Below are 16,170 nucleotides of genomic sequence, written 5' to 3' on the forward strand. Positions count from 1 at the left end.
AGCCAGTAACAAGGCTCTATCAACTTGAGTGTTGAATTCTACCTCACTCTGTATTTTTCATTAATATTGTGATTTATATGAAGAGATGAAAGTAATATTTTAATACTGTGATAAATTTAGCTCCAGAGTAAGATGTATTGGGACAGCGTGTAATGGTGTTTGGTCAACAGTTCTTGAAGCAAATTTGGCTACTTGGTGAATTAGGAAGAATTGTGGGAGAATTAACAGAAAGGAGGGAGCCTGAAATATGAAAACTTTCCTGTAAATATTGTTTTGATTTTTTAAGAGTTCAGAGATATTGGACAAAGGAAGGACCATCTGTCCAAATCTAATAAAATGTCCCCCCTGATTACCCTTTGAGATTTCCTTGTATTTTAACACACTTGTGTATTTGGCTGTGTTGTCTTCCCAATACCCAACAAGTTTTTCTGCTTCTAAAGACATAAATTTGAAAGAATGGAAGGAAGAAAGAAAGAAAAGAATTTATTGAGCATCTACTATGTGCCCAGGCATATTAATACTGATACTCTCATCTGATACAGCTACACTGAGACAGATACTAGAACTCCTGCTTGATAAAAATAAGACAAAGACTGAACCTCTCGAAGAACTTGCACACCTTGTTAGCAGGTAATGGGATTTTAAGGTCAGGTCTGGTTTCTGTTTGCATCCCACTCTCCCAGTGTCTCCACAGTCACACATGTCTTTGGAGTCATTCAAGTGTACCAGCTGGACTCTAGCATGGAATAACAGGTTGTTTGTTTTGCTTAGTAACATGTTAACACATGAAACAGTGCTCAGTATCACCAGAGGTTTCAGTTCCTATTTCCCTCTCATTTCTGTCCCCCGCCTAGGCACAGATCCCTCTCATCTTAACTCTCTTCCAATCATGAAACCATTAAAGGTTGCAGTCAAGGTTCAAAGCATTAACTCCAGAGTTTCCTGAATTCTTTATTTAAGGTTGTGTCATTGCCCTGATTTCCTCCATCCTGAGTTAAGAACCTTGAATGCCTCCTGCTTTGATCTCTTCATGGGTGATGTTCTAAATCCATCCCCTCTGACTCTTCTCAAACTTCCTCATGCTTCCTGACCTCAGTTGCTCTAATAATTCCTTTACCTCATTACATCATAACATCACAATTCATCATAATCTCCTTCCAGATTCACACAACTCCTATTTTTGGTAAATGAATATATGCTACACAAAACCTAATATACTCTTTTTCAGACCAAGACCCCTCTAATCCTTTTGGGAAGATACTTTGTCATGTCCAGATAAACTAAATGCTATACTGAGAAAAGAATGGAAAAGTTAAACATTTTAAATATATTTTAAAGATTAACTTATTAAAAGCTCAAATTTTTATTTATAGTCATATAGTGTATCAATTCTATTTCTTGGGTTTATATTTGCAATATAGGAATATAAAGGTGGGAGGGGATAATGTGCTCATAAATGAATAGGCCCAGTGTGGACTAAAACCTGATGCTTCAGATTAGTATCTCTCCACCTCACAAAAACCATTTTACATAAACTCTCAAATCCCTAGTCTTACCCAACGCTTTCATGTTCCAGTTGATGTGATGACTCAACATTTTGCTCTTCAGGCTTTTCAAAATCCCTTTGTATCCTTGGGATTTTGAAATGAATTTTGACTATTGACATTTAATAGAATAATTGTGATGGAAAGCAGAGTTATGGTTTTGAGAATAAGCCGGTAATTAGCCAAGGACTGCCTGCCGTCAGAGCTCCCTGACATGGCCCACTTCCATGGGTGTTGTAATCAAAGTGGCAGAACTGTCTGAACCATAGAGCTAAATGGTACTGCATAATCTTCCTTCTTTAGCTAGATCCTATCAGGTCTAAAATATCTGGCTTCTACCTTAGGGACTATGCCATAATCAACCTCTGTGATTAACTAAAGGAAGTAAATGGAAAGTCTGAACAAGTGATTTGCTTCAATCATCAGAATTTTAAAAAGCACTCACTCACTCATGTTCAGCAGGATTGTGCTAGTGTGTGATATTAGTGATATTGTTCAAGAATTTCCACCCTCTGTCAAGTCACCTTTTTTTTGGAATTGGAATAAATATGGATCTCTTCTAGTCAGTTTGCCAAGTAGTTGTCCTCCAGATTTCTTGGCACAACTTGGTGAGCACATCCAGGGCAGCATCTCTTTGCTGAAAAACGTCAATTGGTATTCCATCAATTCCTGGGGCTTTATTTTTTGCCAAGTCCTTCAGAGCAGCCTGAATTTCCTCCTTCATCATCATTGCCTCTTGATCATATGTTATTTCTTGAAATTCTTCTGTGCCAGTCACTTCTTTTTGGCACAATGATTTCTGTATACTCCTTCCATCTGCTTTTAATGCTTCCTGAGCTCCTCAATATTCTACCCATAGCATCCTTAAGCATTGCAACTCGCAACTTGAATTTGTTCTTTAGTTCCTTCAGCTTAAGAGATGCCAAGTGAGTTTGGGCCTTTTGTTTTTCCAACCCCAGCTCCTTGCACATAACATTATAATTCTTTACCTTGTCTTCCCAAAGTGTAATCCATATTGAAGGCTGTAGCCTTTATCTTCTGAAGCAAGTGCTTCAAATCTTTGTCACTTTCATCAAACACATTTGTTCCATCAGCATCACACAGGCTGTAATTGAATCTTCCTAATGCTACATTTTTCTTCATATCATCCACCTTCTCTAACGATAGGTTTAGCATATAGATTGAATAGGAATACAGAAGGGACACACACCTTTCTTGATTTTAAACCATGCAGTGTCCCACTGTTCTGTATGGATGATTACTTAGGTTTTGTATGAGCACAATAAAGTGTCCTGGAATTCCCATTTTTCTCAGTGTTCACCATAATTTGTTATTCAAAGGTCACTGGAATGATTTTTTTTTAATATGAAGAATTTTTAACTATGCTGTTTGCTAGGTAATTGAGAAGGTAAAAAAGAAGATCCTATGATTTTGCAGTTGTAGCAACTGCAGAAAGCCTCAGAGCGATTTCTATTTTAAAAGAGAAAAAAAAAAAGAGTTTGCCCTTGTAGAACTGAAATTGAGCCCTCTTAGAGAGGGCTGCCTGGCTGGCAGGCTGTAGCTTGTGGCTCTGAGTGCAATGAGGCTCTTTCTGAAAGTGATGGAGAAACTGCAAACCCAGTCCAAATGCTGCTTATGGTAGGGTTCTGCGGCTGCATGGGTGAAGGGTTGCTGGGGCGATTCTCCAGACAACCACTAGTAGAAAAGGGAACAAGCGCCTTCTTCCTCCTCCTCCTTTGTGATTTTCCTCTATCACCCCCTAGTGGCAAAGTTCAGTACAGCAGCTGGTAAAGTGCTAACATTTCTTAAATTGGGCAAATTTTACCCACCTTTCCTTCATTGACGTTATATTTCATTCAATCATTCAAATATATTGTGTTTTATAAAATTAATCACAATTGGACTGTGCCTACCTTTTTTATTGTAACTTTTTAAAAATGAAAGTTTATAGAGAACTTAGATTTCCATTCATTCATTGTTGCACATTTTCCTCCCTGTCAACCCCCGCCCAAGGTCGTTTTTCTCTTTGAGAAAAGAAAAAAAAATTCTTTCATTGGTGTATAATCCCCCCCCCCCACCCCACCCAGTCCACTTTACTATGCAGCTCTTATTCTGGACCGTTGTCTTGCAAATAATACTTAATCATATATTCCTTTTATGCCTCCCTTTTTTTTTTAAAGTCCCATCATCAGTATTATAAAGCCTCGGTTGTCAAGCTGAGAGAAAATTATTTAATAAGATTCCAGAAGAGCCTTTAAGTCTCTTGAGCTGCACTTTCTTTACTTCCAATTTCTTAATTTCATTGCTGACTCATGAGTTTGGAGTTAGATTGGGTACAGATTTAAGTTTTTACTAATAAGCTATATAGCTGCAATTTTAACATTCTTTTAGTCTTAATTTCTTTTATTTCACTGGGTTTATGTAAGTATTAAATGATATAAGTCCATGTGAGGTAAACTTAGCCTGTGATATATAGCGTTTGATGCTTTGCTAGGAAAGGAGAAAAGAGAAGAAAAAGAAAATAAGGAAGAAAAATACACATAGTTTCTGTATTTCTTGTTTTTCTAGTAGATCAAAGGATTATGGTTGATATTTATAACTTTTTACTTCTGTTACTCAGCTTATGTTTCCTTTTCTTTCAAAAAGTGTCTTAGATGGTGGTCCTTTACCTGTGGGGTGATTTAAAACTTTATTCTTGAAGGCTCTGAGTCAGCCTGGGTATTTTTTGTTGTCAAGTCAGAACAGACTCATAGCTGAGCCTCCAGCAGGTTTTCAGAAGCAGTTAATTGCACAGGAGGAGATTGTCCATCCTTCTGTGGAGCAGCTCATGGATTTGAACAGCGTGCCTTTGGGATAACTTTATGCACCTTACCCCTAGGCCACCAAAATATTGTTACAGTAGCCTTCCATTAACTTTGTGTTTGTTTTTTTTTTTAAAAATATGGACTGTTTTATGAATTTACAAGTCATCCTTGTACAGGGGCCATGCTCATCTTGTCTGTATTATTCCAATTTTAGTAATATGTGCTGCTGAAGTGAGCACTCGATGAATGTTAACAGTTAAACTTGGAAGTACCAACAGAATTCTTTGAGTTCCAAGCACAGTTTCAGACCTCAGTGTTTACTCAGAAAAACCGAATACCCCTTTCCCCTAAATCCCAAACCATCCCAAGACAACAAAGGAGCTCTGGAGGCCTATTAAGGAGTTCAAATCCACCAACTGCTCTGTGGGAGAAAGGACAATTGTGGACCAGCAACCCAGTTTTCTTTTGACAGTCAGTACCAAGGAAACAAGCCAGTAAGTTCATTCTTTACTTGTGGTTTGGTGGTGTATTTTTGCTATTGTTGATGTTGATGCTAGGTGTTGTGCAGTCAATTATGATTTATCACAACCCTATGAACAGTAGACTGACACGTTACCCTGTCATCATCATCAGCACAAGTTAAGCCCACGGTTGTGCTCTCTGTGTCAGTCCATCTCACTGAGGGTCTTCTTCCTCCCTCTCAATGACACTGGAGAGCTCTGGTGGCTCCGTGGTAAGAAACTGCACTGCCATCCCTTTCACTGATGCTCTACCTTTTCTACTCTTTTTCCAAGGACTGGCTGACGTCTCCTCATAAATGTCCGTGACTGTCCTTGACTCCAAGGAGCACCCTGGCTGCTCTTTCTCCGGGATAGATATGTTAATTCTTTGGCAATCCCTGAGATGTTCAGCCCTCTTCATCAACACCAAAACTCAGATATATCAATTCTTCTTCAGTCTTATTTATTCATTGCCCCAACTTTCACAAGCATATTAAGGTATTGAGAAGACCATGACCTGGATTAGATACACTTTAGTCTTTAAACTGACATCCTTGCTCTTTAAAGAGGTCTTTAACAACAAATTTACCCAATGTAACATGTCTTTTTATTTTTTCATTGCTGCTAACATGTTGATTTTGGATCCAAGTAAAATGAAATTGATGACAACTTCATTCTTTTCTCCATTTATTATGATGTTACCTATTGATTAATTGGTGAAGATTTTTATGTTCTTGATGCTGACATTTAATTCATATGGAAGTCTGTAGTTTTTTATTTTCTGCAGAGTTTCAAGTCTTCTTTACTTTCTGCAAGCAATGTTGTGTCATCTGTGTAACACAGGTTATTGATAAGTCTTCATCCAATCCTGATGCCATAGTTTTTTGTCATGTACTCTAGCTTCTTGAATTATTTGCTCAGCAAACAATACAAGAATCGATACAACCCTGATTCATACTATTCTTGATTTTAGACCATTCAGTATCTTCCTTATTCTGTTCCGACAACTGTTTCTTGATATATGTATAGATTTCGCATTAACACAATTGGGTGTTCTGGGGTTCTCATTCTTCTAAATGTTAACAATGATTTGTTTTGATATACACTTCAATTGCATTTGTATAACTAATAAAACACATGTAAACATCTTTCTGATATTTTTTGCTTTCAGCTAAGAATCATTAGACATTAATAATTATTTTTTTTGTTGTTTCATAGCCCCTTCTAAATCCCACTTGAATTTCTCACAGTTCCCTGTCAATGTACTATTCCAGCTATTTTTTAATAATCTTCAGCAAGATTTTACTTGCATGTGATACTAATGACATTCTTCAGTAATTTCCGCATTCTGCTGCAACATCTTTTTAATAGAATTGGAACAAATATGGGTCACTTCCAGTTGGTTGGCCAGGTAGCTGTCTTTTAAATTTCTTGACAAAGGCTGGCGAACATGTTCAGGGCTGTATCTGTGTGCTGAACCACCTTAATTCCTAGAGTCCCAACTCCACCAATTCCTGGAGTCTCATTTTTGCCAATGCCTTCAAGTCAAAGTTAGACTTTCCCTTTCAGTACCAATGGTTCTTAATCATTTGCTACTCTTAAAATGATTCAGTGTACACTAAATCTTTATAATGCACTCTGTGTATTCCTTCCAACTTCTTTGTTTTTTTCCTTCCAACTTCTTTTGATGCTTCCTGCATCATTTGCAATTTCCCCCTTAAAATTCTTCAGTATTGTTAACCTGAAATTTAAATCTATTCTTCAATCCCTTCAGCTTGAGAAATGCCAAGGATGTTCTTCCTTCTGGTTTTCTAATTCCACATCTTTGCACATTTTGTTACCACACTTGGCTTTGCCTTTTTGAGCCACCCTTTAAAATCTGTTCAGCTTTCTTACTTCAACATTCCTTCTCCTCTGTTTCAGTTTCTGTTCATTCCAGTGCAAGTTTTGAGGGTTTTTTTCCCCCTTGACATTTATTTTCTTTCTTTCCTGTCTTTGTAATGACCTTTTGCTTTCTTCATGGAAAACATCTTTCACAGCTTGTCTAGTCTTCAGTCATTAGTGTTCAGTGCATTAAATCTGTTATTCAGAGAGTTTTCAAATTCAATTGGTGTAGACTAAGTGTTATATTTTGGTTCTCATGGACTTGTTTTCATTTTTCTTCATCTTTGGTTTGAACTTACAGAAGAGTAGTTAATGAGTTCCCCCCACCTACCCCCCACTATAGTCAGCCCCTGGCCTTGTTTTAACTGTTGATATTGAGCTTCTTCATCTGCTCATTCCACAGATAGCGACAGTCTAATTCCTTCATAGAATGCTGAAGTCAATGTGTATAGTAGCTGTTTATGTTTTGTTGAGTTTTTTAAAAAAGGTTTTGCAGTGAATACATAATTATACAAAGTTTTAGCATGTTATCCAACTTCATTTCTGTCACTAAGATTATATTTTTTATTCTTTGTTTCCAACTTTTCATTCCAGCCATCAATTATTATTAATGAATCTTTATTGTATATTCAATCAGCTTCAGACTGAAAAAATTGAATGTTGTTATCTGCTAGTAAGTCACCTGTGAGTTATAGCGACCCTATATACAATAACTCTGAACCCTTCCCTGTTCTGAACCAGTCTCACTGACTCCTGCACACCTACCTACCCATACCGTTACCCTAGTTACTGTGTCAATCCATTAATCTGGAGCTTTCTTCTCCTCTGCTGTCCCTCCACCCTTCCAAGCATGATGTCCTTCTCCAAGGACTGGTCCCTCCTGGTCACATGCCCAAAGTATGTGAGACAGAACTTTAAAATTCTCAATTTCTTCATTTTAGGCTTTAGTAGTTGATGAGTATATTTGAATAATAGTTGTATTAACAGATCTTCCTTCTAGGCATATGGATAATATCCTATCACAACATTGTACTTTGGGATAGACTTTGAAGTGTCCTTTTTGAGAATGAATGTGGCACCATTCCTTTCCAATTTTCATTATTGGTAGAGTTGTTGGTAAGTGCCATCGAGTTGAGTATGATAGTAACACTATGAATAACAAATCTAAACCCTGGTCTGTCCTGTGCCATCCTCATCATCTCTGACACACTTAAGCCCATTGCTGCAGTAACTGTATCAATCATTCTTGAGAGGCTTCCTCTCTTTTTTTGAGCTTTCCAAGCTTGATGGGAACAATGATGTCTTCAGTTTGAAGACTCACATGTGCCTGATTCAGGCCAGGTTTTTTTCCATCACTTGCTATGCACCTGAGAGCTAGACAGTGGATAAGGATGACAGAAGAAGAATTGATGCCTTTGAGCTGTGTTATTAAGCAGAGTACTGAATATACCATGGGTTACTAAAAAAACAAACAGGTACGTCTTGAAGAAAGTGCAGCCAGAGTGCTTCTTGGAAGCAAAGATGACAAAGCTTTGTCTAACATACCTTGGGAGTGTTGCTAGGAGAGGCTATTCCTTGGAGAGGTACTGGCATAGTAGGTTATATAATTGTCTGACTGAAAAAAAATGCCCAAGACCAGTGTATCTCAACTCACTAATGCCCAAGATATTGATCTATAAGTGTTTTATTTTTGACAACTTCCGATTTTCCTAGATTCATACTTCATATATTTCATGTTCTAATTATTAATGGGTATTTGCAGCTTTTTTCTTTTCGTTTTGAGTTCCAACAGAGAGTACAGTGTTGTTCCAGACCCCATAAATCTTCTGTGTAATTCTTCTACTGGTGCTTATAAACCATTCCATTCAACATAAAATTCTGTAGTTTTCATAGACACCTTAACTATCATTCATGTTCTTGGGCAATCAGTTCCAAATGGAAGAACAGCTTGTATTGTGCCTGGGACTTTTCTTCAGCATCTTCTCTTGCTCTTGTCCACTGTAAAAACCGACACAGCATTTTGCATTACTCAGGAAATGTGTTCAAATGATATATTCAAATATGGTAAATGTCAACAAATGACTGACAGATGAGTCATGGCTGATCAGTAGAGATGTGCTCAATGAGAGCTGTGGTCTGTTGGGTCCTTTTGTACTATTTTCCTTCCACATAGAATAAACTTCAAGATCTACGTCAAAGTGTACCTACTCTCTTAAGCTTTCCCTGATTCTGCTCCCAACACGCAGCCCCTGCTGATTCTAAAATTGCATCCTTCTTTATCTGAATTTGTGTTTATGAAGATCTGTCTTCTTTAGGTAGCACATAAGGGATTGTGCTCCTAACCCAAAGTCTGTGACGGTTCACTTCCACCTGTGAGTCCTTGGAGGACAGACAATCAGCCTTGAAAACCTAATGAGGCATTCCAAATCAATGTCGATGGGACTCATGAGCCATTCCAATCTGATGTCAGTGAGTGGATGGGCAAGTGAGTGAATGAGTATCTTCTTTTTACAATGTAAACAACCAAGACATTACTTGCCACAACTCGTGTTAAACAAAGCCTTCTCATTCCTGAAGAATTCTTTCCTCAGGATTATTGCTCTCTCTGACTCCTGGGCTATTCTGATTTTCTTTCCCTTTTCTTTTCCTCCCTCCCTCCCTCCCTCCCTCCTCCCCTCCCTCCCTTCCTTCCTTCCTTCTTCCTTTATTACTTTTTTTAGCCTCTGAATTTTTCATTGTTTTTTTTTATTTCCACTCATTCATTGTTGCACACTTTCCTCCCTGCCCACACCTCCCTCCCAGTTCGCTTTTCTCTGTGACAAGTAAAAAAAAAAAATTATTTCATTGTTATACAATCTCCCCTCCCCTCCCTAGTCCACTTCACTATGCAGGCTTCATTTTGGACTTTTGTCATGAGTCCATACTGGTTTTTACAAAAAAGTTCACTGCTTCCCAAAGTGTTTTGTGAATTTGATAATTACTAGGAAGGATGCTAAATTTAAGAATGGCCTTCTGACTAGATTTCTGATAGCTTCTCTTTTCTCCTCACTTCCTTTCTAAAAGAAAAATGCTTCTTTTATGTTGTTGTTCATTGTATCATTGTTTTACATCCTTTCAAAGGTATTTGGAATTGTCAGCATGCATGTCTTTTGGAGAGTCACCTGGTGCAAGTTGATCTATTAAGATGTATTGGCAAAAGGAATCTATCTCTTCAAGAGGAATTATTCTACCAACTGTTCGCTCTCTCTCTCAATGCTGTAGAGTCAGAACTTATTCATAGCTGACTCTCTGGCAGGTTTTCAGAGTCTGTAAATGCATGGGAGGAAATTGTCCATTTTTCTCCCATGGAGATGCTGGTGGATTTGAACCACCTGCCTTTGGGCTGGCAGCACAACTCCTCACTTATTCAGCCACCAGAGCTCAATTGCTAGGAGAATACAATTTATCTCATCCCATTTTATGTACCTATTCTGTATATATTTTCTCTTTAAGTTTATTTTTATTTTTTTCTGATCTTTTCTCCTTATGTTTATTAAGTGATAAGAACTACGTTTTTATGCTTTTGATCTCCATAGCCCCTGCCTTAGAAGTGTGTAGTCAATGAATTTTATTTAATGAATGCACTATATATACCTACTTAATACAAAAGCAAGTAGATATTCTTTAATTATAAGCAACTAGTCACCTTACATGCAAGTTAAAACATAGACTGCGGTTTCTTGCTCAGTATATAGCATTTATTAGGAAATAACAGAAGACACTGTATCACAGATAACATTGAAATAACAAATAGGCAAGATCATTATGATTCAAGGGATTATATAAGATGTTGGGATATGGCAAGTCTATTTCTTAGAAGTTGAATGTTGGGTGAATAATTTCCATTCTCCATCGTGACATCTGAGGAATCTTCCTTAGTTGAACTTTGATGCCTTTGGTGTTGGAGAAGAAAAAAATAGGTAAAAAGAAACTAAAAGTAGATCAAAGAGAAAGCATTAATTAGCCTATGGACAATCCTCAAGAACATATTTCACAACATGTCAGTAATTTTCAATCCTGCAGGCAAATCGGAAATGTCATAGCCAAGCAATTCTGCAAACTGATCACGTAATGTCTATGTCTGCACAAGGAGGTGAAGGTACTCCTTGCAGACTGGAGCTGGGTGGGACTGTGAGGCTCATATTCCTGGTAGTCACAGCAACAATAATCAAATAGAAGTCTAAAACTTTGTTAGTTGTCCTGAAGTGGTTGAGGAAATGATCAGTTCAGAGATGCTGTCTCCTAGGCAAATGGAAAATCAGCTGCTTGGACTGTAGTTAGAAGGTAGGCTCACAGCAGTGGCAGCAGCAGGCGGGGCGGCAGCAGGACTGTCCACAGTAGGATGGGCGGCAGCAGGAGGCCTGAGCATGGTGCAGCTGGCAGCAGGATGGAGGGGTGCAGCTTACCACACAGCAGGGGGGCAGGCAGGTGCCCTCCACTCTGCAGTCTGGGCGGCACCACCTGACACGGCAGGTCACTCCTCCAAAGCCACCCTCTTGGCCAAAGCCAATGCCACTGCCAAAGCCAGTGTTGCAACAGGAGGGCTGGAAGCAGGTGGTCTCACAACATTGTGGCTGGCAGCAGCTGGAGCCACAGATCCCACTAGTGGAGCAGCTGGGGAACCCACAGAAGCTGGTGTGGCAGCAGGCCATGGTTCAGGAGTTGGTTGGCTGGGGAAGTCTCTTGAGTTTTGGTGGTGACTGCCACATGGACCTTTTATATATCCTGACCAGCTGCTATTTTTAAAATTCTTAACATATTTTCTTTGTTTTTGTCCAAATGTATTCTTCAGTGGTCCTCTGATTGGCGTCCACTGAAATACCTATGATGCATTATGAGTAGCAGTTGGGGAATTGCTTTGTTTTTATAGTGCCATTACGATGCGTCACATCAGTTCCTTCGCTCTTTGGAATACATTTGTTCTTGAATAGGTTCAAAGAGTCTTTCCATTTCAGTCCATGTCAAGACCCTCATTTTTAACAGGTGATTTTCTTATATGACATTACCTCCACATGTCTAAAGTGAAGGATAATTATGCTCTTCAACTTATTTCTCCTGAACACAAAGACTTCTCTTGAGTGAAAGACATTTACTGAATTGAAGATGCCCCTTTGGCCATATGTAATGAAAGCTTCCAATTTATTTATTCTAACATGAAACCAAATTACTATTATAGTTTTCTTGGTCTCAGTTAATTTGAAATGTGTAAGATGTTATTTATGTTTCAGGACAGAAATCTCTCAGGAATGGAATCATAAAGACCCTATGAAGGTATTTGGCAGAGTACCTAGCTTGTGGTAGAACCTTAATACATGTTTATTGAGTCTGTATTTGAAAGAGTGCAATAAAAGGCATGATTCATGGACATCTGTAGCACTTGTAAATGCTTTTTGGATACCTGTACCATTTAACTGCCAAGCTGTAGTAGTTCTCATGAATGACTCCTTGTTATTTCTCATTTTAAAAAGACTAAGAATGGTTTCATTCTAGACTTAATAGTTGGACCAAGGCTCAGGAATAAAGGGATTTATGACACTTTGAAAAATATACTGTTACCTATTTTATTCTCAGAAGCTCTCACACTTATTATATTGTATGTGGTTCATTGTTGATATTTTTAGAAAGATAAGTACTGGGAGCTGCAAAATAACTTGGAAATATTTTTCTCAAAGTGTCACACATTTGTATTCCACTGTATTTTGTGCACCCACATAGTACTTTAATAATAAATTGAATAATTGAACATAGAAAGCTTTTGATCTGTGTTTGTGGTCTCATGTGGAGTTGCAATGTACAGAATACATCTGTGTCAGAATTGACACCATACCTCTAGAGTTGGTGATAGATGGATTCAGTGCTCTCCAAATTTGCTCTATCATTTAGACCAAAGGCTTACAGTAAAGACTAGCAGATAGTTGAAACATGTAAAGTCATTGGAAGTCCAAGGGGAAGAATGTGATGGGCTAAGGCCTGTGAAAATGCAGCTGCTCTTGAAAGTTGTATCTGGTGCCTATACATAATATTTATGTAATGGAGAGTAAATTTCTTAAGATTTGGATAAGCATGAAGGAGAGTATCTAGCATATAAATGGGAAGTAATTAAAGATGTTATCAGAACATATGGAAAGAACCTCATAAATTTGGTGAAACTGAAAATTTTAACTAAGAACGCCCTGATGAATCTACATTTAATTTCAATAAACGAGGAGAGCCAGTGGCAGAGTCTGTAGTGAGTTTTTCTGCGAACCCAAAGGCTATATGGCTCTCCATTGGTTCAAATCCATTTGCAGCTCTGAAGGAGAAAGCTGCTTCTTAGTTACAGGGTCGTAAACCCTCTGCAGGGTCAATATGAGTTAAAACCAAGTCAAGTTTGTTTGATTACATATGAGTATTTGATGAACTATAAAGAAGATTTAAAGCACTGAACATTTATTACTTGATGTAAAAAAGTATAATTAATTCAATTTCTATTTCATTCTTGTGTTTAGAGTTTATGTATACCTGTGGTATGTACATAGAGTGTATGGTACTATCATCAAAAGGCAAATCCACTCTTCTTGAATTCCAGGTGTAGCTATTCAAAAAAGACAGTAATGCAGTTTGCTTTACACATTTAAGCATTTTATTTGAAATTAACAGAAGATAGTAAAGGAGAAAGCAAGTGTTGCATAGGTGGAGCTGAAGAAATAGGGAGGAGATCAGGGATGTAATTGAAGTGAAGGGATGCCCATTGCTGAAGTCAGGAATAAGGTTTGCCTTGGTGCAAGTTCTCAGTGAACTAATTAAACACCCCAAAGGGCGTCTAAAACTTCTGTTTCTTTGGAAGGATGCTATGGAGCATTCAGGTAAAAAATGAGCACTTCAGTTGAGCGCAGTTTACTTCCCTTCTTCTTTGATTCCTAAGCAGTCAGCAGCATAGCTTTTAGCATGTGGGCTCAGAGCAGGTAGGCTGGCAGCAGTGGCAGCAGCAGGCAGGGCGGCAGCAGGACTTTCCACAGTAGGATGGGCGGCAGCAGGAGGCCTGGGCGTGGTGCAGCTGGCAGCACGTTGGGGGGGTGCAGCCCACCACGCAGCAGGGGGGCAGGCAGGTACCCTCCACTCTGCAGTCTGGGCGGCACCACCTGACACGGCAGGTCACACCTCCAGAACCACCCTCTTGGCCACAGCCGATGCCACTGCCAGTGCCACAGCAGCTAGTTTGGCAGCAGGTGGGCTGGCAGGAGCTGGTTTGGCAGCAGGTAGGCTGGCAGGAGCTGGTCTCACAGCAGCTTGGCTGGCAGCAGCTGGAGCCACAGGTAGCCCCAGTGGAGCAGCTGGGGAACCCACAGAAGCTGGTGTGGCAGCAGGCCATGGTGTCTAGAGTTGCTTTGAGAGGTGGGTTACTTGGAGAGGTTTCTAAGTTTTGGTTTTGACTTCTCCCTTGGGTCTTTTATATAGTCTGTAGAGCTCCACCTCTCTCTTAAGAGCATCTTTCCTTGATGCGAGTTGTAAAGTCAGTCTCTGATTGGATAACACTGAGTTGTTTAGGAAAAGTTAAAATTAGCCTTTAGATCCCTTGCTTTGGCTATTGCTCAATTAAATTTCATTATGTTTCTTCTGCGTCCTCTGTACTCAGTGAGGGAGCATCGTGGAAGCCAATCATGGAAGTGCTTCTTCATGCGAGTCACACGGCAGACTGGACCACTGGGCCAAGAGCTGCTCTGACTCTCTGTGTCATACATGTCCTTTCCTAACCTTGAGGCAGTTTGTAAAGTGGGATCGTTCCCTAAGTGGCTACTCAACTAAGAATCATGGCTTCATAAACAATTTGCCGAGACTTGGAAAGACTAATATTGTTGTCACTGAAATATCATCTAGCTAGCAACAGTAGCATCTAGAAGAAATAGGCCTTCTTGCGATCAGTTTGTGCAAACTATAGGATTATTGTGATTGTGTACTGTCAAGCAAGAATCGACTCATAGCTAACCTTCCAGCAGGTTTTCAGAGGCAGTAAATAACGTGGTAGGAGATTGCTCATTCTTCTCCTGCAGAGCAGCTGGAGGATTCAAACTGCATGCCTTCAGGATTGCAGCATGGCTTCTTACCACTAGGCCACAAGAACCCCTGTAGGATCGTTGTTATGTGCCGCTGAGTCACTTGCAACTCATCGCAACCCTAGGTACAACAGCCCTAAACCCAGCTATAGTCTATCCTGTGCCAATCTTACTGTTTCCGACATGCCTATCCCCATTACTCCAGTGACAGAAACAATTCATCCTATCAAGGGTCTTTCTCTCCTTCACCATCCCTCCACCCTCCCAAGCATGACATCTTTCTTCAAGGACTGGTCCCTCTTTGCAGCGTGTCCAAAGTATGTCAGACGGAGCTTCGGAATTCTTGCCTTCAAGGAGCAGCCTGGCTTCACCCTCTCCAGGATGAACTTACTTATTCTCCTAGCAGTCCATAGTATGTATATTCAGTACTCTTCTCCAGCACCAAAGCTCAAAGGCATCAGCTCTCCTATCATTCCTAGTCATTGTCCAGCTTTCTGATGCATACCAAGTAATTGCAAAGAACATGGCCTGTATCAGGCTCACCTTAGTCTCCAGACTGACATCGTTACTTCTGAGTACCTTGGAGAGGTCTCTGACAGGAGATTTTCCTAATACAATTAGTCTTTTAATTTCCTGGCTGCTGGTACCAAGAGTGTTGATTGTAGAGCCAAATGAACTGAAGCTGTCAACAATCGCACTCTCTTCATCATCCATCATGATGCTGCCAATCAGCCCAGTGGTAAAAATCTGTTTTCTTGATGTTGGGCTTCAATCCTTATTGAAGGCTACAGTCCTTGACCCTCTGCAGGTCCTCCTCAGTTTCAGCAAGCAAGGTTGTGTCATCTACATAATGCAGTTTGTTAATGAGTCTACCTCCAATCCTGATGCCACACTTCTCCTCAGAGAGCCAGGCCTCCTGGATAATCTGTTCCGCATTATAGATTGAAATTATATAGGGACAGGACACATCCTTCATGCATAACCTTCCCAAATTTGAACCATGCAGTGTTTTCTTGCTTCATTCTGATGAGTGCCGCCTGGTCCAAGTATAAGTTTTGTATAAGCACAATCAGGTGTTCTGGGATTCCCATTCTTCTGAGTCAGCCACAGTTTGTTGTGATCCACACAGTCAAATTTTTTTGCATAGTCAATGAAACACAGATAGACATTCCTCTGGTACTCTCTGCTTTCGGCCAAGCTCCATCTGACATTAGCTATAATAGCCCTAGTGCCATGGTCTCTTCTAAATCCAGTGTGCACTTGAGGCAGTTCTCTGTTCCAGTCGTTTTTGGATAATCTTCAGCAGAATCTTCCTTGCATGTGGTATCAATGATATTGTTGGATAATTTCCACTCTGTTGAATTTC

General features: G+C 39.5%; 1 protein-coding gene and 1 pseudogene across 1 annotated transcript; both read right to left on the bottom strand.

The window, feature by feature from the left end:
• Positions 1–11,048: 11,048 nt before the first annotated feature.
• LOC102849223 (keratin-associated protein 9-3-like) lies at positions 11,049–11,423 on the bottom strand. Its single transcript, XM_006889487.1, has one exon. It carries the CDS (start codon positions 11,421–11,423, stop codon positions 11,049–11,051), a length of 375 nt encoding a protein of 124 aa, XP_006889549.1.
• Positions 11,424–13,678: 2,255 nt separating this feature from the next.
• LOC102851146 lies at positions 13,679–14,122 on the bottom strand (annotated as a pseudogene).
• Between the last annotated feature and the right edge of the window lie 2,048 nt (positions 14,123–16,170).

This window comes from Elephantulus edwardii, unplaced genomic scaffold (genome assembly GCF_000299155.1).
Source record: "Elephantulus edwardii isolate Elephantulus edwardi_28Jun2011 unplaced genomic scaffold, EleEdw1.0 scaffold00077, whole genome shotgun sequence".
Taxonomy (NCBI): Eukaryota; Metazoa; Chordata; class Mammalia; order Macroscelidea; family Macroscelididae; genus Elephantulus; species Elephantulus edwardii.

What these genes read in the sequence shown, in the direction of transcription:
- LOC102849223 (XM_006889487.1), bottom strand. Translation starts at nt 11,423, where the DNA reads ATGGCCTGCTGCCACACCAGCTTCTGTGGGTTCCCCAGCTGCTCCACT.